The sequence below is a fragment of the Akanthomyces muscarius genome, chromosome 5 (assembly GCF_028009165.1).
Source record: "Akanthomyces muscarius strain Ve6 chromosome 5, whole genome shotgun sequence".
In the NCBI taxonomy this organism is placed as follows: Eukaryota; Fungi; Ascomycota; class Sordariomycetes; order Hypocreales; family Cordycipitaceae; genus Akanthomyces; species Akanthomyces muscarius.
In genome coordinates, this window is record NC_079245.1 from 1623065 (window position 1) to 1644064 (window position 21000).

At 53.1% G+C, this 21000-nt stretch overlaps 7 protein-coding genes across 7 annotated transcripts; 1 reads left to right on the top strand and 6 right to left on the bottom strand.

Annotated features, from left to right (window-relative positions):
- Nucleotides 1-132: 132 nt before the first annotated feature.
- On the bottom strand, nucleotides 133-1782 carry LMH87_009827 (uncharacterized protein; the record flags this gene model as incomplete). The annotated part of the gene is made up of 7 exons (XM_056196892.1): nucleotides 133-504; nucleotides 565-582; nucleotides 638-1287; nucleotides 1363-1413; nucleotides 1475-1484; nucleotides 1536-1598; nucleotides 1669-1782. 7 exons carry the CDS (start codon nucleotides 1780-1782, stop codon nucleotides 133-135), a joined length of 1278 nt encoding a protein of 425 aa, XP_056053995.1.
- Nucleotides 1783-2899: 1117 nt separating this feature from the next.
- LMH87_009828 (uncharacterized protein) lies at nucleotides 2900-4783 on the bottom strand (the record flags this gene model as incomplete). Its single annotated transcript, XM_056196893.1, has 4 exons — nucleotides 2900-3203; nucleotides 3262-4298; nucleotides 4369-4463; nucleotides 4525-4783. The coding sequence occupies 4 exons, from the start codon at nucleotides 4781-4783 to the stop codon at nucleotides 2900-2902; spliced, it is 1695 nt and encodes a 564-aa protein (XP_056053996.1).
- A 1977-nt stretch (nucleotides 4784-6760) lies between these two features.
- Nucleotides 6761-8346, bottom strand: LMH87_009829 (uncharacterized protein; the record flags this gene model as incomplete). Its single annotated transcript, XM_056196894.1, has 2 exons — nucleotides 6761-8197; nucleotides 8260-8346. 2 exons carry the CDS (start codon nucleotides 8344-8346, stop codon nucleotides 6761-6763), a joined length of 1524 nt encoding a protein of 507 aa, XP_056053997.1.
- A 424-nt stretch (nucleotides 8347-8770) lies between these two features.
- LMH87_009830 (uncharacterized protein) lies at nucleotides 8771-10530 on the bottom strand (the record flags this gene model as incomplete). Its single annotated transcript, XM_056196895.1, has 3 exons — nucleotides 8771-9266; nucleotides 9321-10222; nucleotides 10354-10530. The coding sequence occupies 3 exons, from the start codon at nucleotides 10528-10530 to the stop codon at nucleotides 8771-8773; spliced, it is 1575 nt and encodes a 524-aa protein (XP_056053998.1).
- A 3882-nt stretch (nucleotides 10531-14412) lies between these two features.
- On the bottom strand, nucleotides 14413-15676 carry LMH87_009831 (uncharacterized protein; the record flags this gene model as incomplete). Its single annotated transcript, XM_056196896.1, has 4 exons — nucleotides 14413-14491; nucleotides 14550-15417; nucleotides 15493-15553; nucleotides 15611-15676. 4 exons carry the CDS (start codon nucleotides 15674-15676, stop codon nucleotides 14413-14415), a joined length of 1074 nt encoding a protein of 357 aa, XP_056053999.1.
- A 796-nt stretch (nucleotides 15677-16472) lies between these two features.
- LMH87_009832 (uncharacterized protein) lies at nucleotides 16473-19486 on the top strand (the record flags this gene model as incomplete). Its single annotated transcript, XM_056196897.1, has 3 exons — nucleotides 16473-16686; nucleotides 16750-19345; nucleotides 19405-19486. The coding sequence occupies 3 exons, from the start codon at nucleotides 16473-16475 to the stop codon at nucleotides 19484-19486; spliced, it is 2892 nt and encodes a 963-aa protein (XP_056054000.1).
- Nucleotides 19487-19661: 175 nt separating this feature from the next.
- LMH87_009833 (uncharacterized protein) lies at nucleotides 19662-20423 on the bottom strand (the record flags this gene model as incomplete). The annotated part of the gene is made up of 5 exons (XM_056196899.1): nucleotides 19662-19807; nucleotides 19869-20053; nucleotides 20134-20267; nucleotides 20329-20341; nucleotides 20413-20423. The coding sequence occupies 5 exons, from the start codon at nucleotides 20421-20423 to the stop codon at nucleotides 19662-19664; spliced, it is 489 nt and encodes a 162-aa protein (XP_056054001.1).
- Nucleotides 20424-21000: the final 577 nt, after the last annotated feature.

Below are 21000 nucleotides of genomic sequence, written 5' to 3' on the forward strand. Positions count from 1 at the left end.
AGAGGCGCATGAAGCGTAAGACTCACGCATACGTTCTCTTTTCTTCTCATGTCTTTTCTTCCGTTTCTGAAAGCCACAGCCCAGTCATTAACTATCAGCGCAACCCGTCACATTGTCTGTTGCCCAGTCAAGTTAACCCTTGACCTTGAAAATTGCCTCGGCAAGACGGCCGACGTTCTCGCTGGTGATACCAGCGACGGAGATGCGGCCGTCCTTGGTGGCGTAGACGGAGAACTCCGTGGCAAGCTTGGTCATCTCATCGGCGGTCAGGCCGGTGTAGGCGAACATGCCAATCTGCGAGGTGATGTGGGACCAATCGTGCTTGGAGCCAAGCTTCTCGAGGTTCTCCTTCAGGAGAGCGCGCATGGTGATGATGCGGTCGGCCATGCTCTTGAGCTCGGCGAGCCACTGCTCGCGCAGCTTAGGGTCGGCGAGAATGGTGGAGGCGATGCGGGCGCCGTGAATGGGAGGGTTAGAGTAGATGGGGCGGATGATGATCTTGAGCTGGGAGTCGACGCGCTTCTTTTCAGCGGCGTCCTCGCAGACAATGGAGAAGGCACCAACACGCTCACCATAGAGACCCTAGGATATAACGTTAGTGAATCAAAGAAGGTTCGGCAGCCACTCAATCACTCACCATGTTCTTGGCGAAAGACTGGCACAGGGCAATGTTGTGGCCCTGCTCGACAAAGTAGCGGACGGCAAAGGCGTCCTGGTCAATGTTGCCACTGGCGAATCCCTGGTAAGCCATGTCGAAGAAGGCAAAGTGGCCCTGCTCCTTGGTGATCTGGGAGAGCTGCTTCCACTGCTCCTGCGTGGGGTCGACACCGGTGGGGTTGTGAGCGCAGGCGTGGAAAAGGAAGACGCTGCCCTTGGGGGCGGCCTTGATGTCGGCAACCATGCCCTCAAAGTCGAGGCCAATGGTGTCCTTGTTGTAGTAGCGGTACTGCTCGACCTTGAGGCCGGCATCGGTGAAGACGGCCTTGTGGTTGGCCCAGGACGGGGTGGGAATGTAAATCTTCTTCTCGCCGGGGTAGAAGCGGGCGAGGAAGTCGGCGCCAATGCGTAGGGCACCGGTGCCGGAGATGGACTGGGTGATGGCCAGACGGTCGAGGGCAGACGAGCTCTCGCCATAGGCGAGCTTGGCAGCCAGGGGAGGAAGCTCGGGAACACCAGTGATGCCGGCGTACTCCTTGTTCAACTTCTCGTCAATGACCTTTTGCTCGGCCTCGCGAACGGAGGGCAGGACATAAGGCTTTCCCTTGTCATCACGGTAGGCGCCAACACCTGCGACGGCGTGTTAGCTTGCTATGGCTCCTCGTGGGCTGTGTCTGGTATGTTTTCGGGAAGAGGCAAACGAACCGAGGTTGATCTTCTTGTCGAAGCTGTCGGCCTTGAAAGCTTCAGTGATGCCTGCAAAACATGCGTGTTAGCGATCACGATTCAACTGAGTCGCGCGCTGGAGGTGACATACCGAGAATTGCCTGAATGCGCAAACAAATGGCACATGGTTAGCACATGACAAACAAACACACGCGGCCGGACAGCCGAGCTTGAAGTTGTCGCCGAGCGGCGCGAACACGAGTGACACTCACATCCTAGGAGAAAAACGGACAAGTATTAGCTTCAACAGCGTCGCAAAGCGTCAATCTTCATCAATTCACTTACAGGAGGGCCCTGAGGGACATTGGCCCAGGTAGAGGCGGCGGCGCGGCCGGCGGCGACAGCCAGGGTCGTGCGCTGGGTAGCCTGACGGCTGGCGATGCGAAGAGTAGACAGCATGGCGAACTATCGAGAGTGCAACTGCAAACGAGGTGATGCAGAGGAAAGAGTATACAGGCAGAGAAAGAAAAGGAGCAAAGTCGGCTTATGCTCCAAGAGATGTGGTTTTTGGGGCGAGTGGACAAGCTTCTCGTAAGTTTGGGGGAAAAAAGGCAGACTGGCGCCGATGGAGACAGTCAGATGCCAGCAGGGCAGAAAGGCAAGGGCTCATGGGAAAAAAAAGGGCTCCAGCCAGGCATGCAACGAGCCAAATATCGGGGGTGGGTCGGACATGCTCGGGATGAGCTCACTGACGGTGATGGCGTGAGCTGTTTTACTGGTACCGCCTGTGCAAGGCCCCCTGCCTAGCTTGTAAACCGAATAACACGCAGCTAGCTACTCCGTCGTATTCTACTCCGTGTCAAGTACAGCAATAACTATCATTCACTCCAATGGAGCAGATGTATCGCCATTCCGTCGCAATTGAAGCTCCTTAACCTAGTATCCGTACTGCCTGCCCTCCCCGTCAAAACGGCAACTTGTTTGTCCCAGGGTGTACTTAGTTCCAACTGGCTGACGGCAGGCGCCGCTTTTCTTACTTACAGCCAAGGGCAGATATGTATGTATTACCACACGAGCAGCGGCGCGGGCTTATGCGATATGGATCACCCTTGTCTTGATCTGGTCTCGCGGATGCTTAATCCTATGCTACTCATTTTTTGTTCCATTATGCAACGTCTGCAGCTCTTCTCGGGACAAAACAGCGCATGGAACCTAAATTGGTAAACGGACTCCCCCTAAAACGGCGGACCAACCGTCACAGGTACCAGCCCCTGGCCAAATATCCACCCACAGCGCCCTCTGCTGCGCGCCTGGTCTTGCCGTTCCAGTGGGTCGTCGGGGAGCTCGCGGCGATGCTCGGAGCCCGCGGCATGTGCGCAGTTTTCCCTCAAGTTGACGCCGCCATCCCTATCGGTGACCAGGAGATACTGCAATTTAACATCCACAACAGAAACAAATATAGAGTAATATCCATTTCGTCATATTTACATGCTATACGCTATCATAAAACAATCATCCAGTTGTTACAAGCCGTCATCCGCCCATTCTCCAAGTTGAATATTCCAACAAATCGCACTTAGACAAATTGTCCTTTAGCACGATCCACTTCGTCATACGCATTCATCACGTCCTGCTGGACATTCTCGTGGAATACATCGACCTCAGTCGATGCAAATTTGCGTGCGCTGATGCGCTTCTCGAATAGCACGTCAAGCTCGGCAAAGGTGCGGCCGCGCGGCTCCGGCAACCGGAAATAAACGTAGATTATGCACAGGAAGCAGATGCCGCCCCAGAAGAAGCCGGCATAATTTTTCCAGTTCCATGCTGTCGGGTTGAGCATATAGGGCGTAATGACATTGTTGATGATGGCAACAATGTTGCTACAGCCTCGGTTAGTTCAAGATTCTTCGGTATGTCGGGAAAGGTGTCTTGACTTACTATAAGTTTCGGCCGAGAACGACAGTCTTGATCTGAAGGCGACGCGAAGACAGTTCGCCCACCAACGAGTAGCACACGGTACCGACTGTGAGCTGGTAGAAGAGCGCCCAAACGACCATGACAGCGCCAGTGGCGAGCGCACCCTGGCTGCGGTGCTCCTCAGGCACGAGTCCGAGGAAGCCAAGGACGAAAAGCATGCTGCACAGGCCGCAAAGACCGTACAGATATAGCGAACGGCGGCCAATGCCCATCGTCATCAGGCCCCAGGCACCAAAAACGCCAACCATGTTAATGGCATACTGGCCCAGGGCAAACGAGTACGAATCATGGTCTGACAAGCCCGCCTGCTTCAAAAAGTAGGTCGAATAGTTGGAGAAGGAGTTGCCGCTCAAATTTTGAATGGCCCAGACCATGCAGACAATCTCCGTGCGGCGAAGGTCGACTCCTTTGAAACAGTCCCAGTACGATGCGCCAGCTGTCATCTTCTCTTCCAACGCAGTCGTGTGCACCATCATGGAGATTGTCTCGTCGGCGTCGAATTCGGTCTCATCATTCTTGGTTGTGAGTCGCAAAAGCGAGCGCTTCGCCTCCTCCATCTTGCCGCGACGAACAAGCCACCAAGGCGACTCGGGCGCAAAATATATGCCAATGATGAGTGGCAGCGGCCACATCCACTGTAAGCCGTAGGGAATGCGGTACGCCCATTCATCCTCGCGCTTCAGCATCGAAAAGATGACGCCGATACCGATTTCCTGGCCGAGGCCCCAGCAAAAGTTTACGTAGGTGGTGAGGTAGCCGCGTAGAGCAACGGGACAGACCTCGGAGGCGTATGTAATGGTCAGGGTCTGGAAGATGCCCCAGGGGATACCGCAGAGGATTTCGGCAACGAGCAGCATTTGCACGTTTTGCGCGGTGAAAAAAATTGTGGTAAAGGCGGCAACAAGGGCAAGACAGCCCATGACGGTCCAGCGGTAGCCGAAGCGCTCCGAGACGAAACCATTGATGAAGAGGCCGATGATTTCTCCAACTTGGGCACCCTATTGCATATGCGAGTCAGATTTTGAGGACAAAGACAGGCTAAATCAGATGCTCGAATGGGTGACTTACATTGCTCAGGCCAGCTTGCCAGCGTGCCGGAACTTCGTATGTGCCCTTGACGGGGTCGAGCTCACCATACTTTCTGTTGAATTGAGGGAAAGCGTCTAGAAGACGCGCGGTTAGAGCACATAAACTCGACAGTTTCGACTGCAACCAATGACTCACAAAAGTTGTTGACCAGAGTAATGTCATATCCTTCCATGACGATGCAGGTCGAGATGAGCACGCTCCAGGCAATAGCCTTGGGGTAGAGACGCAAGCCCTGTATGAGGGTCATGTTGCGCTCCTTTTCGGCAGCGGCGCGGGCGCCGTCAATGATGCGGCTGTTCACATTATTGGCCTCCTTGTTCATGGTCACGTCGCGGACAGGATCCGCCGCAACGTCTTCAACAGGGTGCACGTCGACGTCCTTTTCAGAACTCATGGCGAGAATGAAGGCCTCAGCTTGTTATGTGCAGCCAACAGGTCGTAGTCGTTGTTCAGCCTCTAGGCTGCAGATTACTCTCAAGGATAGATGAAAGACGGGTCTTGGGGAGAGAGAGGAAGAGAGCCAAAGGAGAAAGGGCAGGGCGAGTCGATAGGTCTTGATGCCAAAAGGTTGCGAGCCAACGGAGGTCCCACAGGCGGGCTTCTTATACTCAGGTCCCTTTGGCAAGGATAGTAGAGAGAGAGGCTGAAGCGGGGAAGAAGCGCACAGCAGCCAGGCCGAAGACGAGACGCGAAGAATGTATCCCTTTCTCCGCTATGCACGCTCGGCGGCTTTGGTTCAGGAGGAGGAAGGGAAGATCGCCAATGGCACAAGAGGAAATTTCAGCCGTTCTCGACCCTATGCATTTGAAAGCGGCGACGACTAGCGGCTTGCCTGGGGGGGCCAAGTCATTAACAATGTGGGGGACGTGCCCTCCACTAAGTTAGGTACCTAGTTGGTAGGTGGTGTACAGCGTTTCGTGATTTTGGCAACGGAGCATGCGACGGAGCATGCGAGCGAAGAGTCCAGTCCGGTCTTGTACTACGAGTTGCATTGTATTTCCCAAAGAGACGAAAGCTGATTTAAACATTCGATATCTTTTTATTCATAGCAGAAAGCCATCCTGAATAATAAATCGCGGTGCCTTCTACCTGCGGTTCCCCCAAAAATTACCCCCAAAAGTGGCGGACGCGCCACCATGCACAAGCCCGCCTCCACGCAGGCAAGGCTTGCAATCTCGTCTGCGCGCCCCCGGCGCACACAACAAGCTTCAGCGTGCGGTATTCCAACTTTCAATTGCCGGCGGCTTCTTACATGCGCCGTGGGCAATGACGACTGGATCAAAAAGAAAATGGCGGATATGACTTTTCGGCTTGGCCCGGTCCTTGGCTCTACGGCGTACATGGAAGGTTTCACTCAAAAAGATTGGCGGGAAACTGTAGGTACCCACGCACAGGTAACAGTAGGTAGCCAGGCGTCGTAAATCGGGCCCTTGCAGTGTTATCATGCCCAGGCTCGGGGCTCATAGGTAGAGCTCCTCTGTGAATTTTAGTGGTGCTGTAGGCACCTCGGGCAGGAAAAAAATTTCACTGCCCAGGGCATGCATTCTAGTGGCCGGAGCAGCCTAGACAGGCAGATCCGGAGGGAGGGGGAGGACCAGCTCAGTGCAGAGAGCCAAATGGACTTGAAGCATATCGTCGTCGTCGCCTACCCCAGGATCTCACCCGCAAAAAGTCCAGACACTCAAATCGCTCCAGTTTAGATTTAGCTGCCGTCTGGGGTAAATTCCAATTAGAAACAACATGCGCGCCGCCAGGGTTGCTTCCCGTTTGCTGCGTGGTTGTTAGGAAACGGCTTTTTTCTTTACTGCAGGTGGGGAGCGCTCACTCTCCAAAATCTCCCCTTGCGGTGTCTTCTCGCCGGCGCTAGCCGTAATTCGCCTTCCAAACGGGCGCCCCTCGCCGAGACCTGCCTTGTTCAAGCACAGTTGCGGCTGAAAGGCTGGACGGCAAGGCAGCCCTCGCCGAGATCTGGGGCTCAGACAATTCGCATCGATCCACCTTGCGTTTCTAGAAGTGGAAGTCTTGCGGCTACGCTTCCGCATTGTGGCTTTTTATTTATTTGATTTCCATCGTGGTGGCTCCCCCGTGCTCCATTCACCTGTTGGCTTTATTCAATGTTGTTAATGTAATCGCGCTCATTGGGACGAGGATTCAATAGCCGAGACCACATGGGTCATGCTGTGACGGCTCGGCCACGAATTCCCCCGGGCTATTTACGTCACTGTATAAAGCAGCATTTGGCCTGAAGCCTTGGCATGTCTGCCGAATGCTTGTGAGCATCTGTCACGGCGGAGTAGCGTACGAGGGTAAAATGCCGAGCGCTCTAGTATACACCACTATTTTCGTAATCTTGGACAACGATGCCCTCCGTCTACTTCTTCCAAAAGTCTCGCCACCACTCCTTCAGCCCAAACGCCTTCTCGTTTCCTTCCACGTGAATCTTTGCATCATCCTTGCCCACAAAATCCGCCATCACATTGCCTCCACTGGCCGCCTGGCCTCCGCCCCCGAGTCGCGATGGCGGTGCCCTCGTCGCCCGGTTCTTGATCTCGTTTGCCAGCAGCGGCGCCACCGTCGAAAAGCACACGGCCAGCTCCCTTGCCAGGGAGAAATACGGCTTCTTGGCCAGATCCGGAGCCATGAGGTTGTAACTCCGCGTAAGGCTGTTGAGACGGTCAATCGCCAGCGTCATGTACTTTTGCTCTGCCTTTTCCCAGTCGGCGTCTCGAAAGGGTCGCGGAAGTCGCCCAGTGTCCAGCGTCGGCGAACGTCCCGCAGCGGCACTCTCCCTGTCCAACGCTTTCGTGGCCACCTCCTCAAGCTCTTCGACCTGCTCCAGTTGTTTCGACATGACCGGATCGTCCGTCACCGCAGATGGCACGGCGATCTGGTCAGAGACACGCTGACGCGGGTTGTGCACCCTTTCCGCCGCTGCATACAGCTCCGCCCGCTGCATCTGTTCCAGCATTGACCCGCCCTTCGCCGAAATCATCCTCGCGGCGTGCCGTTTCCAGTCGCTTCGCAGCCGCGCACGAAAAGTGTTGGCCTCTCGCACCAGTTCTTGCTGCTTCTCGATCCACGGAGGGACCAGGTCCTGGCGCTGAATCAGTCGATTCATGAGGTATTCTGTTGTGTCGACAAAAGGATTTTTCACCCCCGAGTCACTCTCAACCCCTTTACCTCGCGGGATATTTTGAAACTGGCCGCGAGCAATGGCATCCTCTATACGCTCGTTGGCCATTGATGCAATGGCCGAGATAGAAACTGGTCCAATCCGGCCCTCGGGCTGGAACCGTTCCCGAAATTGTTTCTTCATCTCTTCTTTTTCCTTGTCGCTAAGCCCCTGACTTTCCTTCATTCCCATCCCCGAGTATGCGGATGCTCTATCCCGTGCCGAAGCTGCTCTCTGACCAGGACTAAGCACTGCTTTACGCTTCAGCCGTGTGTCTAGGGCATTTCCTCGTAAGTCCGGCTTGAGTGGTTTCTTTGAGTCGTCCAGCATCCGCAGCACTACATCCTCGGTCCGCTCTTCCCCTGTCCACACTTGATTTGCGCCAAAAGAGGTGCCAGGTGACTTTTCGCCCTTTGAAGTGATACCAGCCTCCGCCAGCGCACCGACAAAGTCGTTTTGGAACTTCGCTTCCGCCACTTTACTCATAAGCTTCGCTTTGAGATCTTCTGAGAATCCTGCATCTTCCACTGCCTGCCGTCCTGCCCTACCGCCAGTGAAGAGTGCTTCCTCCGTGGCCTCTTCCAGGCGACGAGCCAGTGGGCCCAGTTCCGCTGCTTCGTCGGCTTCCGTCTCATTCTTAACTTCGTCACTGCTTTTAGTGGTCTTGGGCTGAGCTGATGAGCTGCGAGGAGGCGCACCGTCACCGCGCTGGGAAGAGTATGAGACTGCACGCAGAATCTTGGCGCCAGTTGGTGGCTGGCACTTGCGACAAACGCGCTGCGCATTGCGTCCCGCTGCGAGTCTCATCTTTGCTCGACCAAGGATTCTCTCAAGCAACCCGAGCGTGCTTGATCGGTCATAATCCACAAGGTTGGTCGTCGGATAACTTTGTAGGAGTGTGATTGGGGTGCGCATGGATTGTCGCCACCTACCACCAGCCTTAGTCAGCTATATCATGAAGCCGACAGAGGAGCTATGACACATCGACAATATGTCATTCCCACATTCGAATTCAGATAACATCCAGTTAAGTGCACAATTCACGTATTTCGAGTCTTCCTTCCAGAAAAAATATATACATGTTATACGAGTGCTTCGTAATTCTACAGAGCTACAGCCCTTAGTAACCAAACTCCAAGGCCCGCCAATGGTATCAGATGCACACAGCCATGAACAAAATCGCACCAAACGGCGTTTCGCTACATCCGACTACGAGCTTCTCTTCCCATAAGGTTCAAATGGGAAGATGATAGAAATGATAGCCGTGACAATGAAAATTCCAGCACAAACATACAGCGGTGCCGAGGTGGATGTATCTGCCGCAGAACCAATGACCGCGGAAATGATACCCATGATACGGTTGAGGGCGACGGCAACTCCATTACCGGTACCACGGTGCGCGCTGGGAAGAACCTCGGGGGTATAAGCATACAGTGTGCCGTAATAGATGTTGAGCACGCAGGCAATGATGCACGAGAATGCAAGATCCTGTTCAGAGGTCTTGACGGCAGTGTACGCAAAGAAGAAAGCCATCGTCAGCAGCGATCCAACAACCATGGTGTATTTGCGGCCAAAAATGCGCGTATTGCACATGATTCCAGCAATGATGGGGCCGGGAATGCCGCAAACATTGGTGAGCGCATAATTGCGCCAGGTTTCAAATACGGATCGCTCGAATTCGCCGCTTCGGCTCTTGAGGTATGTGCTATGTACAAAGTCAGTATCTTCTGACGTTAGTTTAAAGATCTCGGGTACTCACGGCAAGAAGACATAGAAGAGGGGGTATGCAAGACCAATTAAGATCCAAGAGAGCCATATCAGGCTCGTAGAAAGGCCAACCTTCTTTGTGCAAAACAGGCCACGGAAGTGAACCATCGTTTCGCCCAGAGAGAATCTGCTCTTGCTGTGAGAGTTCCGAATGGAACCGCAAGCCTCAAGCCTCTGCAGCGTAAGCGAGCAAGGGCGGTTGTACTTTTTGGCCATTGCCTGTATGTTTTCGACCAAGAGCGCGTCCTCGCCAGAGCCGAGGAGATATTTGGGCGTCTCCTTGAGGCGGATAACAAAGATACGTAGGACGGACATGACGAAGACCAGCGCGCCACCAGTGAACATGGCATATCGCCAGCCCCAGTTGTCCGCTTTGTGGCAAGGAGATCCTTCCAAACAATTCCACTTGTCTGGTACAAGGAACCCCCAGGCAATGAAGCCGCAGATGGCCTGTCCAAAACCCCACCAGGCAGCCATGAAGGTGACGAGCCACTGCTTGTTGCCAGGGAGGTATTCAAGGAAGACGGTGGTGTCCATGACCAGGTTGCCTCCGCCGCCAAAACCAAGAAGGGCAATGAAAAAGGCCAGGCTAGCCCAGCTGGGCATTGCACCGGCGACGATGCAGGCAACGGAGCAGATGAAGAGCGAGATGTTGAAGGCATATTTGCGGCCAATGACATCAGCGCTGAATCCCCAGAAAATGGCACCAGTAAACATGCCGGAGTAGACGGCAATGGTGAGGGCGTTTTTGTAGCCATGGGAGCCGAATTCTTTGTAGGCGGGGCCTGAAATGACAGACTGGAACAGTAGAATCATGGAGTCGACACAGTAACCAAAGCCATTGAGGAAGAACAGCTTGAGGTGGTAGTTGGTCCATCCGATTTCGTCAATTGCCTATTCACGAAGGTTAGACTTTTGTTTTCTCGCTTTTCTCGCTTGGTTGCATTGTAGGTTGCCTGCCGCGGCACCAGAGTGCAGAATGGCGTCCGGGCCTACAATGTCATGCGACAGGACTCGCGACTCACGTTGTTGACAAGATGCATCTTCTTATTCAGCGCCGGGTCCATGTCCTGCATACCGAGGATGTCCTCGCCGCTATGAATGGAGCCGAGATCATCAGAGGCGTGGCCATCTTCACCACTGGCAATCTTCTTCTCCAGGCCCGCCGGATCGCTTTCTTTGTACGGGGGAAGCTGCGCCATTTTGAGATTCGGTGAATAAGCGGCGAGTCGTTTTGTAACGGCTGCGGTGTAGATTCAATCGCCGTTGGATCCTTGGTCGGGGTTTCACGCCTAGATTTCTGGATCCACGTGGGGGAGTTGAACGGTGCTAGGGAACGGTCAAGTCACCAAGACACTTGTTGCAGGTGTAAGAGCAAGCTGTCGGGAGCCGGCAAAATGACAGGCCTGGTATCGCAATGAATGCGCGATTCGGAGCGTAATACGGCGACTGTCAGAAAAGAAGCGCAGGCGGAAGCTTTGAGTGTGAAAAATTGGCCGAGGGGTGAGGTACTCGAGACTCGACGATTTAGCTCGAGACCAGTAGACCAAACGTCTGCATTGGGGTCGGCGAGGCTGGTAGAGGGCAAACGCGATAGGGATATAGGACAATGACAGCCAACAGGCGAATGACAACCGCAAAAAACGGAAATATGACGCGAGAAAAGTCGATAGCAAAGGAAAATGCGGCTTGGCGGGGGACCCAGGTGTATTTCAAGGAGTTGGGGACAAATGGGTTGGCAGCCAAGAAGATCGTGCCGTCCAGGGCTGCGTGCGGGCTGCGCCTGGAGGGCGCTAGCTACCTACCTGGCGAGCTGGAAACGAACCTGCGCCCGAAAAGAGAGCACCGGCCGGGCCTAGCTCAGCCAGCCAGCAGCTGCATCGTTTGGTACATAGCAGTTGGTAAGCTGCTAGCTTGGCGGGAGGCTAACTTGAATTTGCCAACTTGGTGTGCTGGCCCGTCGGCGAGCGCGCTGACCATCTGCTTTGGTGTCTGCGTGGCATGTGGTGGTGGTGGTGGTGGTGATGTGCGTGCCAAGTTGCCACGGGGTTGCCAGCCCATGGAGGTTCTGGTCTAGCTCGCCCAACAGCGAGCCTGTCAGCGACCAGCGCACCAAAGAAGCTCACCCGGCGCGCCCCCCAAAACCCCGCTCAGGGTGTACTTTTACAATATTCCCCCGAAAGCCTTTTTGGCCGTCTCTTCGCAATTACCAGTACAGCCTCGTTATTGCTGTCAATTGCCCCTCTGGGGCTTGACACTTGCAATTTTAGGGGCCTCGTCCCACGCTGACGACCCTCGTGCAACCAGGCGGCTGTTGTGATAGGCCGCGGTCGCCCGTCAATGGATCCCTTCATTCGCAGACGGGCGGGCCGTACTTCTCCAAAACCTAGGTAGTCCAGCGGGAGTATATTGGCTGCTGGTGGCGCTCAATGTCGTGGTCTGCCCGGAAAGGCCTCTCAGCGGAGGCTACTTTGAGTCCTGCGCTGGTTCTCTTGGTGGCCTCAGGCTCGGTCCTACCACATGGACCGATCCTTTCCAGCACAGAGGCTAAATGTCACATATATGCATGTGCTCTCTTTCCATATTTAACAAAATAGATGCGCTCGAATTATGGACTTCATCCCCAATCCGGACAACCCAGATATGCATGCACATCAGCGGAACAGGTTTCGTTCCGCCGTCCGTACTCTCTGTGGTGCCCCCACCCGCCTCAGCTGCGCCGTCAAGCCAATCGCCCACGCGCGCTCATTGGATCCCGCGAAAACAAGCCACTGCGTGAGCCGCAGCACCGCTCTCCCCAGCTTCGGTCAAACTGGACTTCAAAGAAAAGACTGCCAAAAAAATTATCGCCCACGTGGATCCTTACTTGCCACAGCGCTCAGTATCAGACTCGGCCACTGCGGTACTCCCAATCATCATGACGCCGTCTCGGCTCGGGCTAGCCGCTCCCTGCGGGCAAAGCGAGACGGAATGAGCACAAGCGGCGTCCGTGATCTGCCCGTTTTGTTTCTGCCGCTGGTACTCTGTATGCTCACCATGTTTAGCTGGTAGACTGACCATGCACCCGCCAATCACCATCACTCGCAGTGTACTGTCCTCATTAGCCAGCGCTGCGACGTCAGTGGCTGGCTCCTAGCAGCGGCTTGCCATGCAGCGACGGACAACTCGTACATGAGCTAACAAGACTACAAGTCGTCGGATGGACTGCAACTAGCCCGCCATGCAGCGGACCACGAGCCCTCTATATCTAATTTAAGCTCTGTAAATACAGATGTTATCTTAAATCAGGCGCCAGGCAGAGTTGGGCCGACGCCCATACAGCTAAGAAGATTGCCGCGTGAACCGGAATCCTTCTCTAATTACGCCCAAGGCGGCACACGCCGGGCAAAGAAAGATGTCTCCAGCCGCCAGAACCCGTGTTCCTGGGGAGTCTTCGCCATAGGATGTTGCGAGCTGCAACCAAGCCAGCCGGGCTATCAACCAGACGAGGCGACGGCGAACCAGCCGTTGTTGTCCACCACCGCGGACAGTTCACTCTCATTTACCCTACACCCTAAAGCAACGATTCTGATCTGGGTCAATATAGCACTTACTGTGCGCAATCCCATATATAAAAAAGTGTGCCTCGGCTGCTATGGATGGGCAGCTGCATAAGTATAGGATTAGCCAGCTAAGACGAGAAAACTTGCCTGTGAGACTACGAGGCCCGAAGCAGCACAAACCGTCACAAATCGACTACCAGTAGTAACGGGCCTCACTAGCAGCCCCCGGGGCAACAAAAAAGAAGAAAAAAAAACCTTGCTCTTGTGTCCCCATCCCGTGCAAATCGCCTTCCACTGGGCTGGGCTGCGTTGGCCTGGGTGTCTGGCTAGTAAATTGCGCGAGTGGCACCCTTGATCGCCAATCTGATCTTGCACGTTTGGGGGCCGACACAAGATCAGAAACATTGTATCATAGCAACGTTCTACCCTCAGACACCTGCATCAGAATTCAGCAATCTGCTAAAGCACGACATCCGCTGAACTTTCAACATTTTAATTTGTTATTCCACAAAGTATATAGAACCTATGGTTCAACTATTCCAAACCTCGAAGCTTCATCGTATGTACCACACCTATCGAACCAGCAGCATTAATGCCGGTAGAACCGGAATTCACTTTTTCACACAATTGCTTTTCACCTGTTAATAACGCCGGATTCACCTGCTGCGTCATCACCAAAAGAAGCAAATTTTACTTACCCAAGAATACCCCCAGCAATTGGCTTCGCGGCATCCCTGACACATTTTCCGCCGCCTCCCTGTATTTCGTATTAGTATACCTTTCTTGATGCTGCTCACTCCTTCCTATTGCCTTTCGGATCGGGATCTATATCGCCGGAAAATAAAATCCTCGTTCACAGAATGCTGCTAGTTTCACTTACGAAAAAGACACAATCCAAATCATCGAAACAGACGGCAGCAGTGCTGGACGCCTGAGGTGCGGGTGCAGCCATTGCTGACGAAGCGAAAAATGCCATGATGGTATATGTAATGCGCATCTTGAAAAGGAGCAAAAAAAAAATCAGTCTGCTAGAATCTGGTATGAATTTGAAATGAAACGATTGTGTTGGGCTTGCGATGGGAGCTTTAAGTAATTACACATTCGTCATACAAGATCGAACTGCCGCTCAAACTTTCCTTGATACCGAGGTTGGAGCAATTGCTAGGCCGCGAATACCTCAGATATATTAGTCGTCGGCGCATTGGCTTGGGTTTCCATCTGTGCACAGTAACAACACAACATGTCACATCCCGACCAAGACCGGGGTGAAGAGGGGTTCGGCAGGTGCGCAGTAAGTGTTTCCCTGCAATTTAATATTAGCATTTTGCGGGGTAATTTATTTCTATTGGGGTGCAAAAGGCGAGGCGGGGTGCGTCGCAACGAGTACATATGTGTGTACATATCTTCCTTTCTTGGACATATGTGTTTGCGAGATCACGGCCGCCAACGCGAATAAACCGGAATAAGCCACCAAGCCGGGTGGACCCTTAATAGAATGATTTACGATCCAACATTCTAGAACACGGCTGCTCGGTGCCGCATTTAGCTCCCGCACAAATCTACATGGCTGCCACCACTACCGAGATGGGCCTCATACGCATAGTTCAGGCAACTATCATGTCTATTTTCGGTTCTCAGCTGGTAAGATTTTCCCTCTCAGACGTCCCCTATTAGCTCACCGGTACGTGTACCAGCTGCCCAACCACCTTAACTTCTGTGCCATCTTTTCAATCTTTATCAGCGCGCTGTTCACACGTCCATCCGGGTCATCCAGTTTGTGGCCTTCAAACTCCACAAATATGATGTACTGAAAAGGTCCCAGCAGACTTGGCCGGCTGTTGATGCTGGTCAGGTCCAACTGGAACTCCCGGAAGCAGCCGAGAATATCGGCAAGCGCACCGGGGCACTTGTGTGGCACCGTGAACGTCACGAGAGACTTGGTACCGGTCCGCTGCGCCGGATCCTGCTTGAGCGGGTAGTCGACGGGCAGCGCGGGCAGCGTGCCAATTATGAGGAAGCGCGTCGTGTTGTCGTCGCGGTCCTCGATGGACGCGGCCAGCGTGTCGAGCTTGTACAGCTCGCCGGCGAGCTTACTGGAAATAGCAGCCGATGTACCGCTCGTGTCCGCGGCCACGAGCTCCGCGGCTTTGCTGGTCGAGCTGACGTCAAACTTCTCCGCGTTCTTGAGATACGTCGAGATAAATTTGGTACATTGACCGAAAGCTTGCGGGTGTGAGTACAGCTTCTTTATATGGTCAAGACTCTCCAACGGCTTGCTCTTGGGCTTCGAGGGCGTTGGGTCTGCTGCTGTTGGCGTGGACGTGCCACTTGCGCTGTGACCGGAAGGCCCCGGCGCATTGGCGTTTTTATGGCCCAGCAATTGGTGGTGAACGTCGACATAAATCTCTCCATTGACATATATATCTTTGTAGCGCCCATCTCTGTCCGCAAGGTCGTCTAGCGTAAATACGACGGACCCGTTGGTTGAGTTTTCAATGGGAACGACGCCGAGAACCGCGTGCTTGTCTTGAGTCGCATCGCAAACATCTAGCCGTGGTTGCTAGGTTGGTAAAGTATTCCTATCACAAACGTGTTGCAAACTGGATTATACTCAACACTTACCATCAATCGTGGTGACGGGCTTCAGGTACCATACATCTTCTGCAAAGGCTTGCAGCGCTGCCTGTGTCGCATTAGTACCCCGCACGTCAAGTTTTATGGCGTTTCATGAAAGCCATACCTGCTGAGAATACGATGCGATGGGCCCTAAATAAGCCGCTATGGGCTTGCTGTCGGAGGGTGACATTTGTGGCAGATTTTCTGTAGTCGAAAACCTGACTCCAAGACAGCTGTGTGGTGGTGTTTGTCAGTTCTCGCAGCCCCTCCCTCTCCGAGGCTCATCCGCACCACGAACTTTTGACTACCAACAGGCCGCGGGCGAAGGATAACGTACTAACACGCGGGTTATACAGGGGAGCGTTGCGAAGAGCTTCCAGGACCTGACAAAACAGTACATATACTGCAATAGAGCCGGAGCCTTCTAAGAGCGAAGACAAATGAAAGAAAAAGAAAGCAGACGCCGGCTTGCTTCCGCGTTGTGAGCCGAGTACCAGGTACTGCAAAAAAGGAAGGTCACGGTGGGGATCGAACCCACAATCTTCTGGTTCGTAGCCAGACGCCTTGCCATTTGGCCACGCGACCGAGGCGTTTGATGCAGATTTTGGCCCTTATTGAATGTTAATAGCCCTAAACCAGACATGGTTCCATAAAAAACTACATTTGCTCGTGGATTTGGCAAAAAGATAGGTCACGGTGGGGATCGAACCCACAATCTTCTGGTTCGTAGCCAGACGCCTTGCCATTTGGCCACGCGACCCAACGCTGTACATGCTACAAACTTCCCTTATTAGGTACTATAAATACAAAACGCTTTTGCGTAACGCTGGGTGGGGCTGCACGAGGTAGCTGGAGCAGGTACACAGCGTCATCACGTCGGAGCTTGCAGCTCCGGATTGCGCGCGTATGCCAACTGCAGCAGCTGTTGCCGCCACAATTGCCTACCCGAGCCTTCGCGCTTTGACTGTGCGAGTGCGAATGTAGTCATGGCTCTCGATCTCACTGATGGCTTTAACCCAGCCAACGAGCTGCAGGCCAACGGCCATGACCTGCCTATCTTCACCGTGGAGGCGGCGCAACTCGGCTTCTCAGTGACCGCCGATTTTGTCGCCGCCCAAGTGGCCAACGATGTTATGATCCTGGCTCTTTCCAACGGGCGAATCTTGCGGATAGACCTTAACAGGCCAGAGGATATTGATGGTGCGTACCCGAAAACCATCTCGATTCGCCCTCTCTATCGCGTCCTAACCCATTTCTGAGCAGACATCGACCTTCCCAAGAAAACATCCGATGTTGGCGTGATTCGCCGCATGTTCCTCGACCCCACAGCTTCGCACCTACTTATCTGTACCTCTCTTTGCGAAAACTACTATCTACACTCGCAGTCGCGGCAGCCTCGGCCACTAGGAAGACTTCGAGGCGTCCCGATCGAAAGCGTGGCTTGGAATCCTGCCCTGCCCACTGCATCTACCCGAGAGTTTCTCATAGGCGCATCCGACGGCAATATATACGAAGCATTTATCGAAGTGTCCAACGAGTTCTACAAAAAAGAAGTCAAACATCTGAAGAGCCTCCACAAACTTCCGGATGGACCCATCACAGGTCTTTGGGTCGATAATCTGGACGGACGATCAGACTTGCGCAGAGTCGTCATTGCCACACAAAGCCGGCTGTTTCATCTCGTCGGCAAGACGGGAACTGGCCATGACGGCAGTGGATCTGTATACTCACGGCTTTTTGAATCAGAGCATCCTATCATTCATGAGATCTCGCGCTCCTCGACGACGGCGCATTCCTCATTGGCTATTTCACCTGATCCGCGAGAGACAGAACCGTACCAAGATCGCCAGCAAGAAAAAGCATATGCCTGGCTGTCATCGCAAGGCATTTTCCATGGAACGCTGCTGCGGTCGCCCGCGGAGCAGACGCTTGGCTCCAAAGTATTTGCAGAATCGAAGACGCTGTCCCGTGCTCAGATCATCTCGGACGCATCGGGGAAAAAGAAGGCTGGACCGGATAATATTGATGCCATGGCCTTGACACAGTGGCATATTATCTGCTTGTTAGGAGGACGGGTTGTGACTATCAACCGCCTTACCGGCCAAACGATATCGGAACATGATGTTCTTAAGGGCGGCCAAAGAGCAATTGGATTCGCCGTCGACATGCAAAAATACACATTTTGGCTATTCACAGGCCAAGAGGTGTTCGAAATCGTGCCCAATGACGAGGACCGCAACATCTGGCGGATTCTGATGGACTCGCAGCATTTTGAAGTGGCGCTTCAGCAAGCCCGTGGCCAAGACCAAAAAGAGACGGTCGCTGCGGCTTACGGCGATTACATGACTAAAAAGGGGAACTGGAAAGAAGCAGCAGCTCTGTACGGAAATAGCAACAAGCCCTTTGAGGATGTGGCACTTCGCATGATTGACAACAACCAGCATGATGCACTGCGCAGCTTCCTTCTCACCAAGTTGGCTGCCACCAAGCGAACGGCAACTATGCAAAGAATGATGATTGGCAGCTGGCTTATTGAGATCTTCATGGCCAAGCTCAACTCACTAGACGACACCATTGGCACGCGCGCAGAATTGTCCGAGTCCCTTAACACTACTGAATCTCAAAAGCTTCTTCAAAGTGTGAGAAAAGACTTTCAAGAATTCGCCATACGCTACAAGAATGATCTGGACAAGAGGACAGTCTATGATATCATCAGCAGCCACGGACGAGAAGAGGAACTGCTGTTCTATGCCAACTCGATCAACGACTACCAATATGTGCTCTCATATTGGGTACAGCGCGAAAATTGGGCAAAGGTCTTGAATGTGTTGAAGAGACAGACGGACCCAGAAGCTTTCTACCGTTACAGCACTGTTCTCATGACACATGCGCCACAAGAGACAGTCGAAATCTTAATGCGACATGCAGATCTCAAACCTAGAAGCCTCATACCAGCGCTGCTGGAGTACAGCCGTTCAAATCCCAACGAACCGAATGTGAAAAATCAGGCAATCAGGTATTTGAACTACGCTATCCACCAGCTCAACTCAAAGGACTCTGCTATTCATAACACCCTTGTATCCATATATGCTTCCAACCCGTCCAAAGACGAGTCTGGTTTACTTTCATATCTTCAAGCGCAGGGTGATGAGCCGCGCTACGACCCGGATTTTGCGCTGCGTCAATGTATTCAACACCATCGCACACTTTCCTGCGTCCATATCTACACCAGCATGGGCCAGTACTTGCAGGCAGTGGACTTGGCCCTCTCACACAGCGAAGTAGAGCTTGCCGCTGTAATTGCCGACCGGCCAATCACGAACCCGCAGCTCCGAAAACGGCTGTGGCTTGCCGTCGCACGAAAGGTTATTTCCCAGTCAGACGGAATCAAGTCTGCTATCGAATTTCTACGCCGCTGCGAGCTACTCAAGATTGAAGATTTGATCCCCTTCTTTCCGGACTTTGTGGTAATCGATGACTTCCGAGAGGAAATTTGTGAGGCGCTGGAAGACTACAGCCGCAGCATCGACGACCTCAAGAGAGAAATGGACGAATCATCACAGACTGCAGCTAACATCAAGATGGACATTGGGGCGCTCGACCATCGCTACGCCATTGTAGAGCCCGGCGAAAAGTGCTACGTGTGTGGCCTGCCGCTGCTCAGCAGGCAGTTTTTCGTCTTTCCTTGCCAGCACGCCTTCCACTCTGACTGCATGGGCCGCAAGGTTCTGGAGCAGGCTGGGGTAGGAAAGTCGGCACGAATCAAGGAGCTGCAGCTGCAAATCCACAAAGGCCTTGTGAGTGGCGCAAAGAGAGAGATTGTTGTGGCAGAGTTGGATTCCCTGGTCGCCTCGGCCTGGTAAGTCTCTTCCCTAGGTTCTGCGTAAGGATTTTCTTTGAACTAATATGAATTTGTAGCATCCTTTGCAGCGATTTTGCAATCAAGCAGATCGACGAGCCTTTTATTGCGGAGGGAGAAACGAACGAGTGGGTGTTGTGAAACGGCGAGTAGTGCGTGGAAATTAATGTATCATTTACGGAGCGCAGGCGGTCGAAACACTCTTCGACGTGTGCAGCCATGAGGTAGTTTTTTATTCATTGTAAAAGCAGCATTTTTAATAGCCGAAACGAGGAGTTCATCATCTGAGAGGTGCTCTTCTTATCCGAACGTAGAATTAATAAAGGCATTTAGTAACATCGGACTTTGATTTTGTAATCATCAAAAGCGAAATGACAAAACCGTAGAGTCCTAAAACTTCAGAAAAGATGAGGATCAGGACCATTCCCATATACAAACGAGGCTGTTGGGAGCTGGCGCGGACTTGGGACTCAGTCAGTGACCAATTGCAAAATAGGTTGCTCTGAAAACATGGCACACTTACCTCCTGCGTCGCCGACGATACCAATGGAGAAGCCAGCCGCCAGCGCACAAAGACCGACGGCGATGCCGCCACCAAGCTGTAAGAAGGCCGTGTGGAGCGCCATCTTCTCGTTGATGCTGGGTATCATGACGACACAGCAGACTAGGCCGTAGATGGATAATATCTGGGCCATGACTGCAGAAAGCCTGCCATTCTTCTAAGTGAGCTGTCCAGAAAATGAACTGCGGGCGCAGCAGTGAATATGAGAGATGGTGAAGATGCATACGTATTAGGTACGAGGCGCTCAGGACGGAGGATTCCAGATGAGAAGATGCCAGCGGCGGGCTTGGCTGTGCCGTATGCCGCACCAAACGTTGCGAGGACGATAGCGAAGGCGCATCCCATGGCGCCAAAGAAGCTCTGATTCATGTTATCAGCCATACGTTTAGATGCCATGTAATCCAAAGACAGGTTCTCTTACGGCGTAGGAAGGGCTAAGCAAAAGACCGGCGAATTAGACAAATGCATGGAGGGTGTCTTTCGGCACGACCAGTCGAGCACTCACCATCGGTCCATGCTTGCGATTATTTCGTAATCCATTTTTCCCGCTTTAGTAGAGACAGACTGAATTTGATGAGATGCTGTGTCGATGCAGCCTAACAATCCAGATACGCCGACGTATGTCAACATATATGTAGTTGAGCGTGGTGTGCTGACAAGGTACCCGCCCGTCAATTACACGTTGGAATCTGCGCATTGCATTGCGGCTGAAGCTCAGCGAAACGGAACGCCATCCGGTAGGCAGCTGAATTAATCTTGCTGCCGTATTGGGCGTACTCACGAGGGACACCGGACGACTGGCGCAGTTGAAAATACGTCTGCCTAAAAGCCATCTCGGGCAACAGAATAGGCAGCACCATTTCCGCATCGCTGTAGAACATACACACAAAGGAAAACGAGAAACAAGTTGCCTTGGCCATATTACTCTTCTTAGTTACCACCCTGCTTCGTAACGGAGGGTTTTCACAATTTTCTGGCTGGCTAATGACACGCAAGCGGCTTCAGATGTATTCAGTAGCAGCTCGCACGGTAAGCCCTACTGACAAGGCTGGCTCGCATCATTACGTGTGACGTGGAACAGCCTACAAGAAAA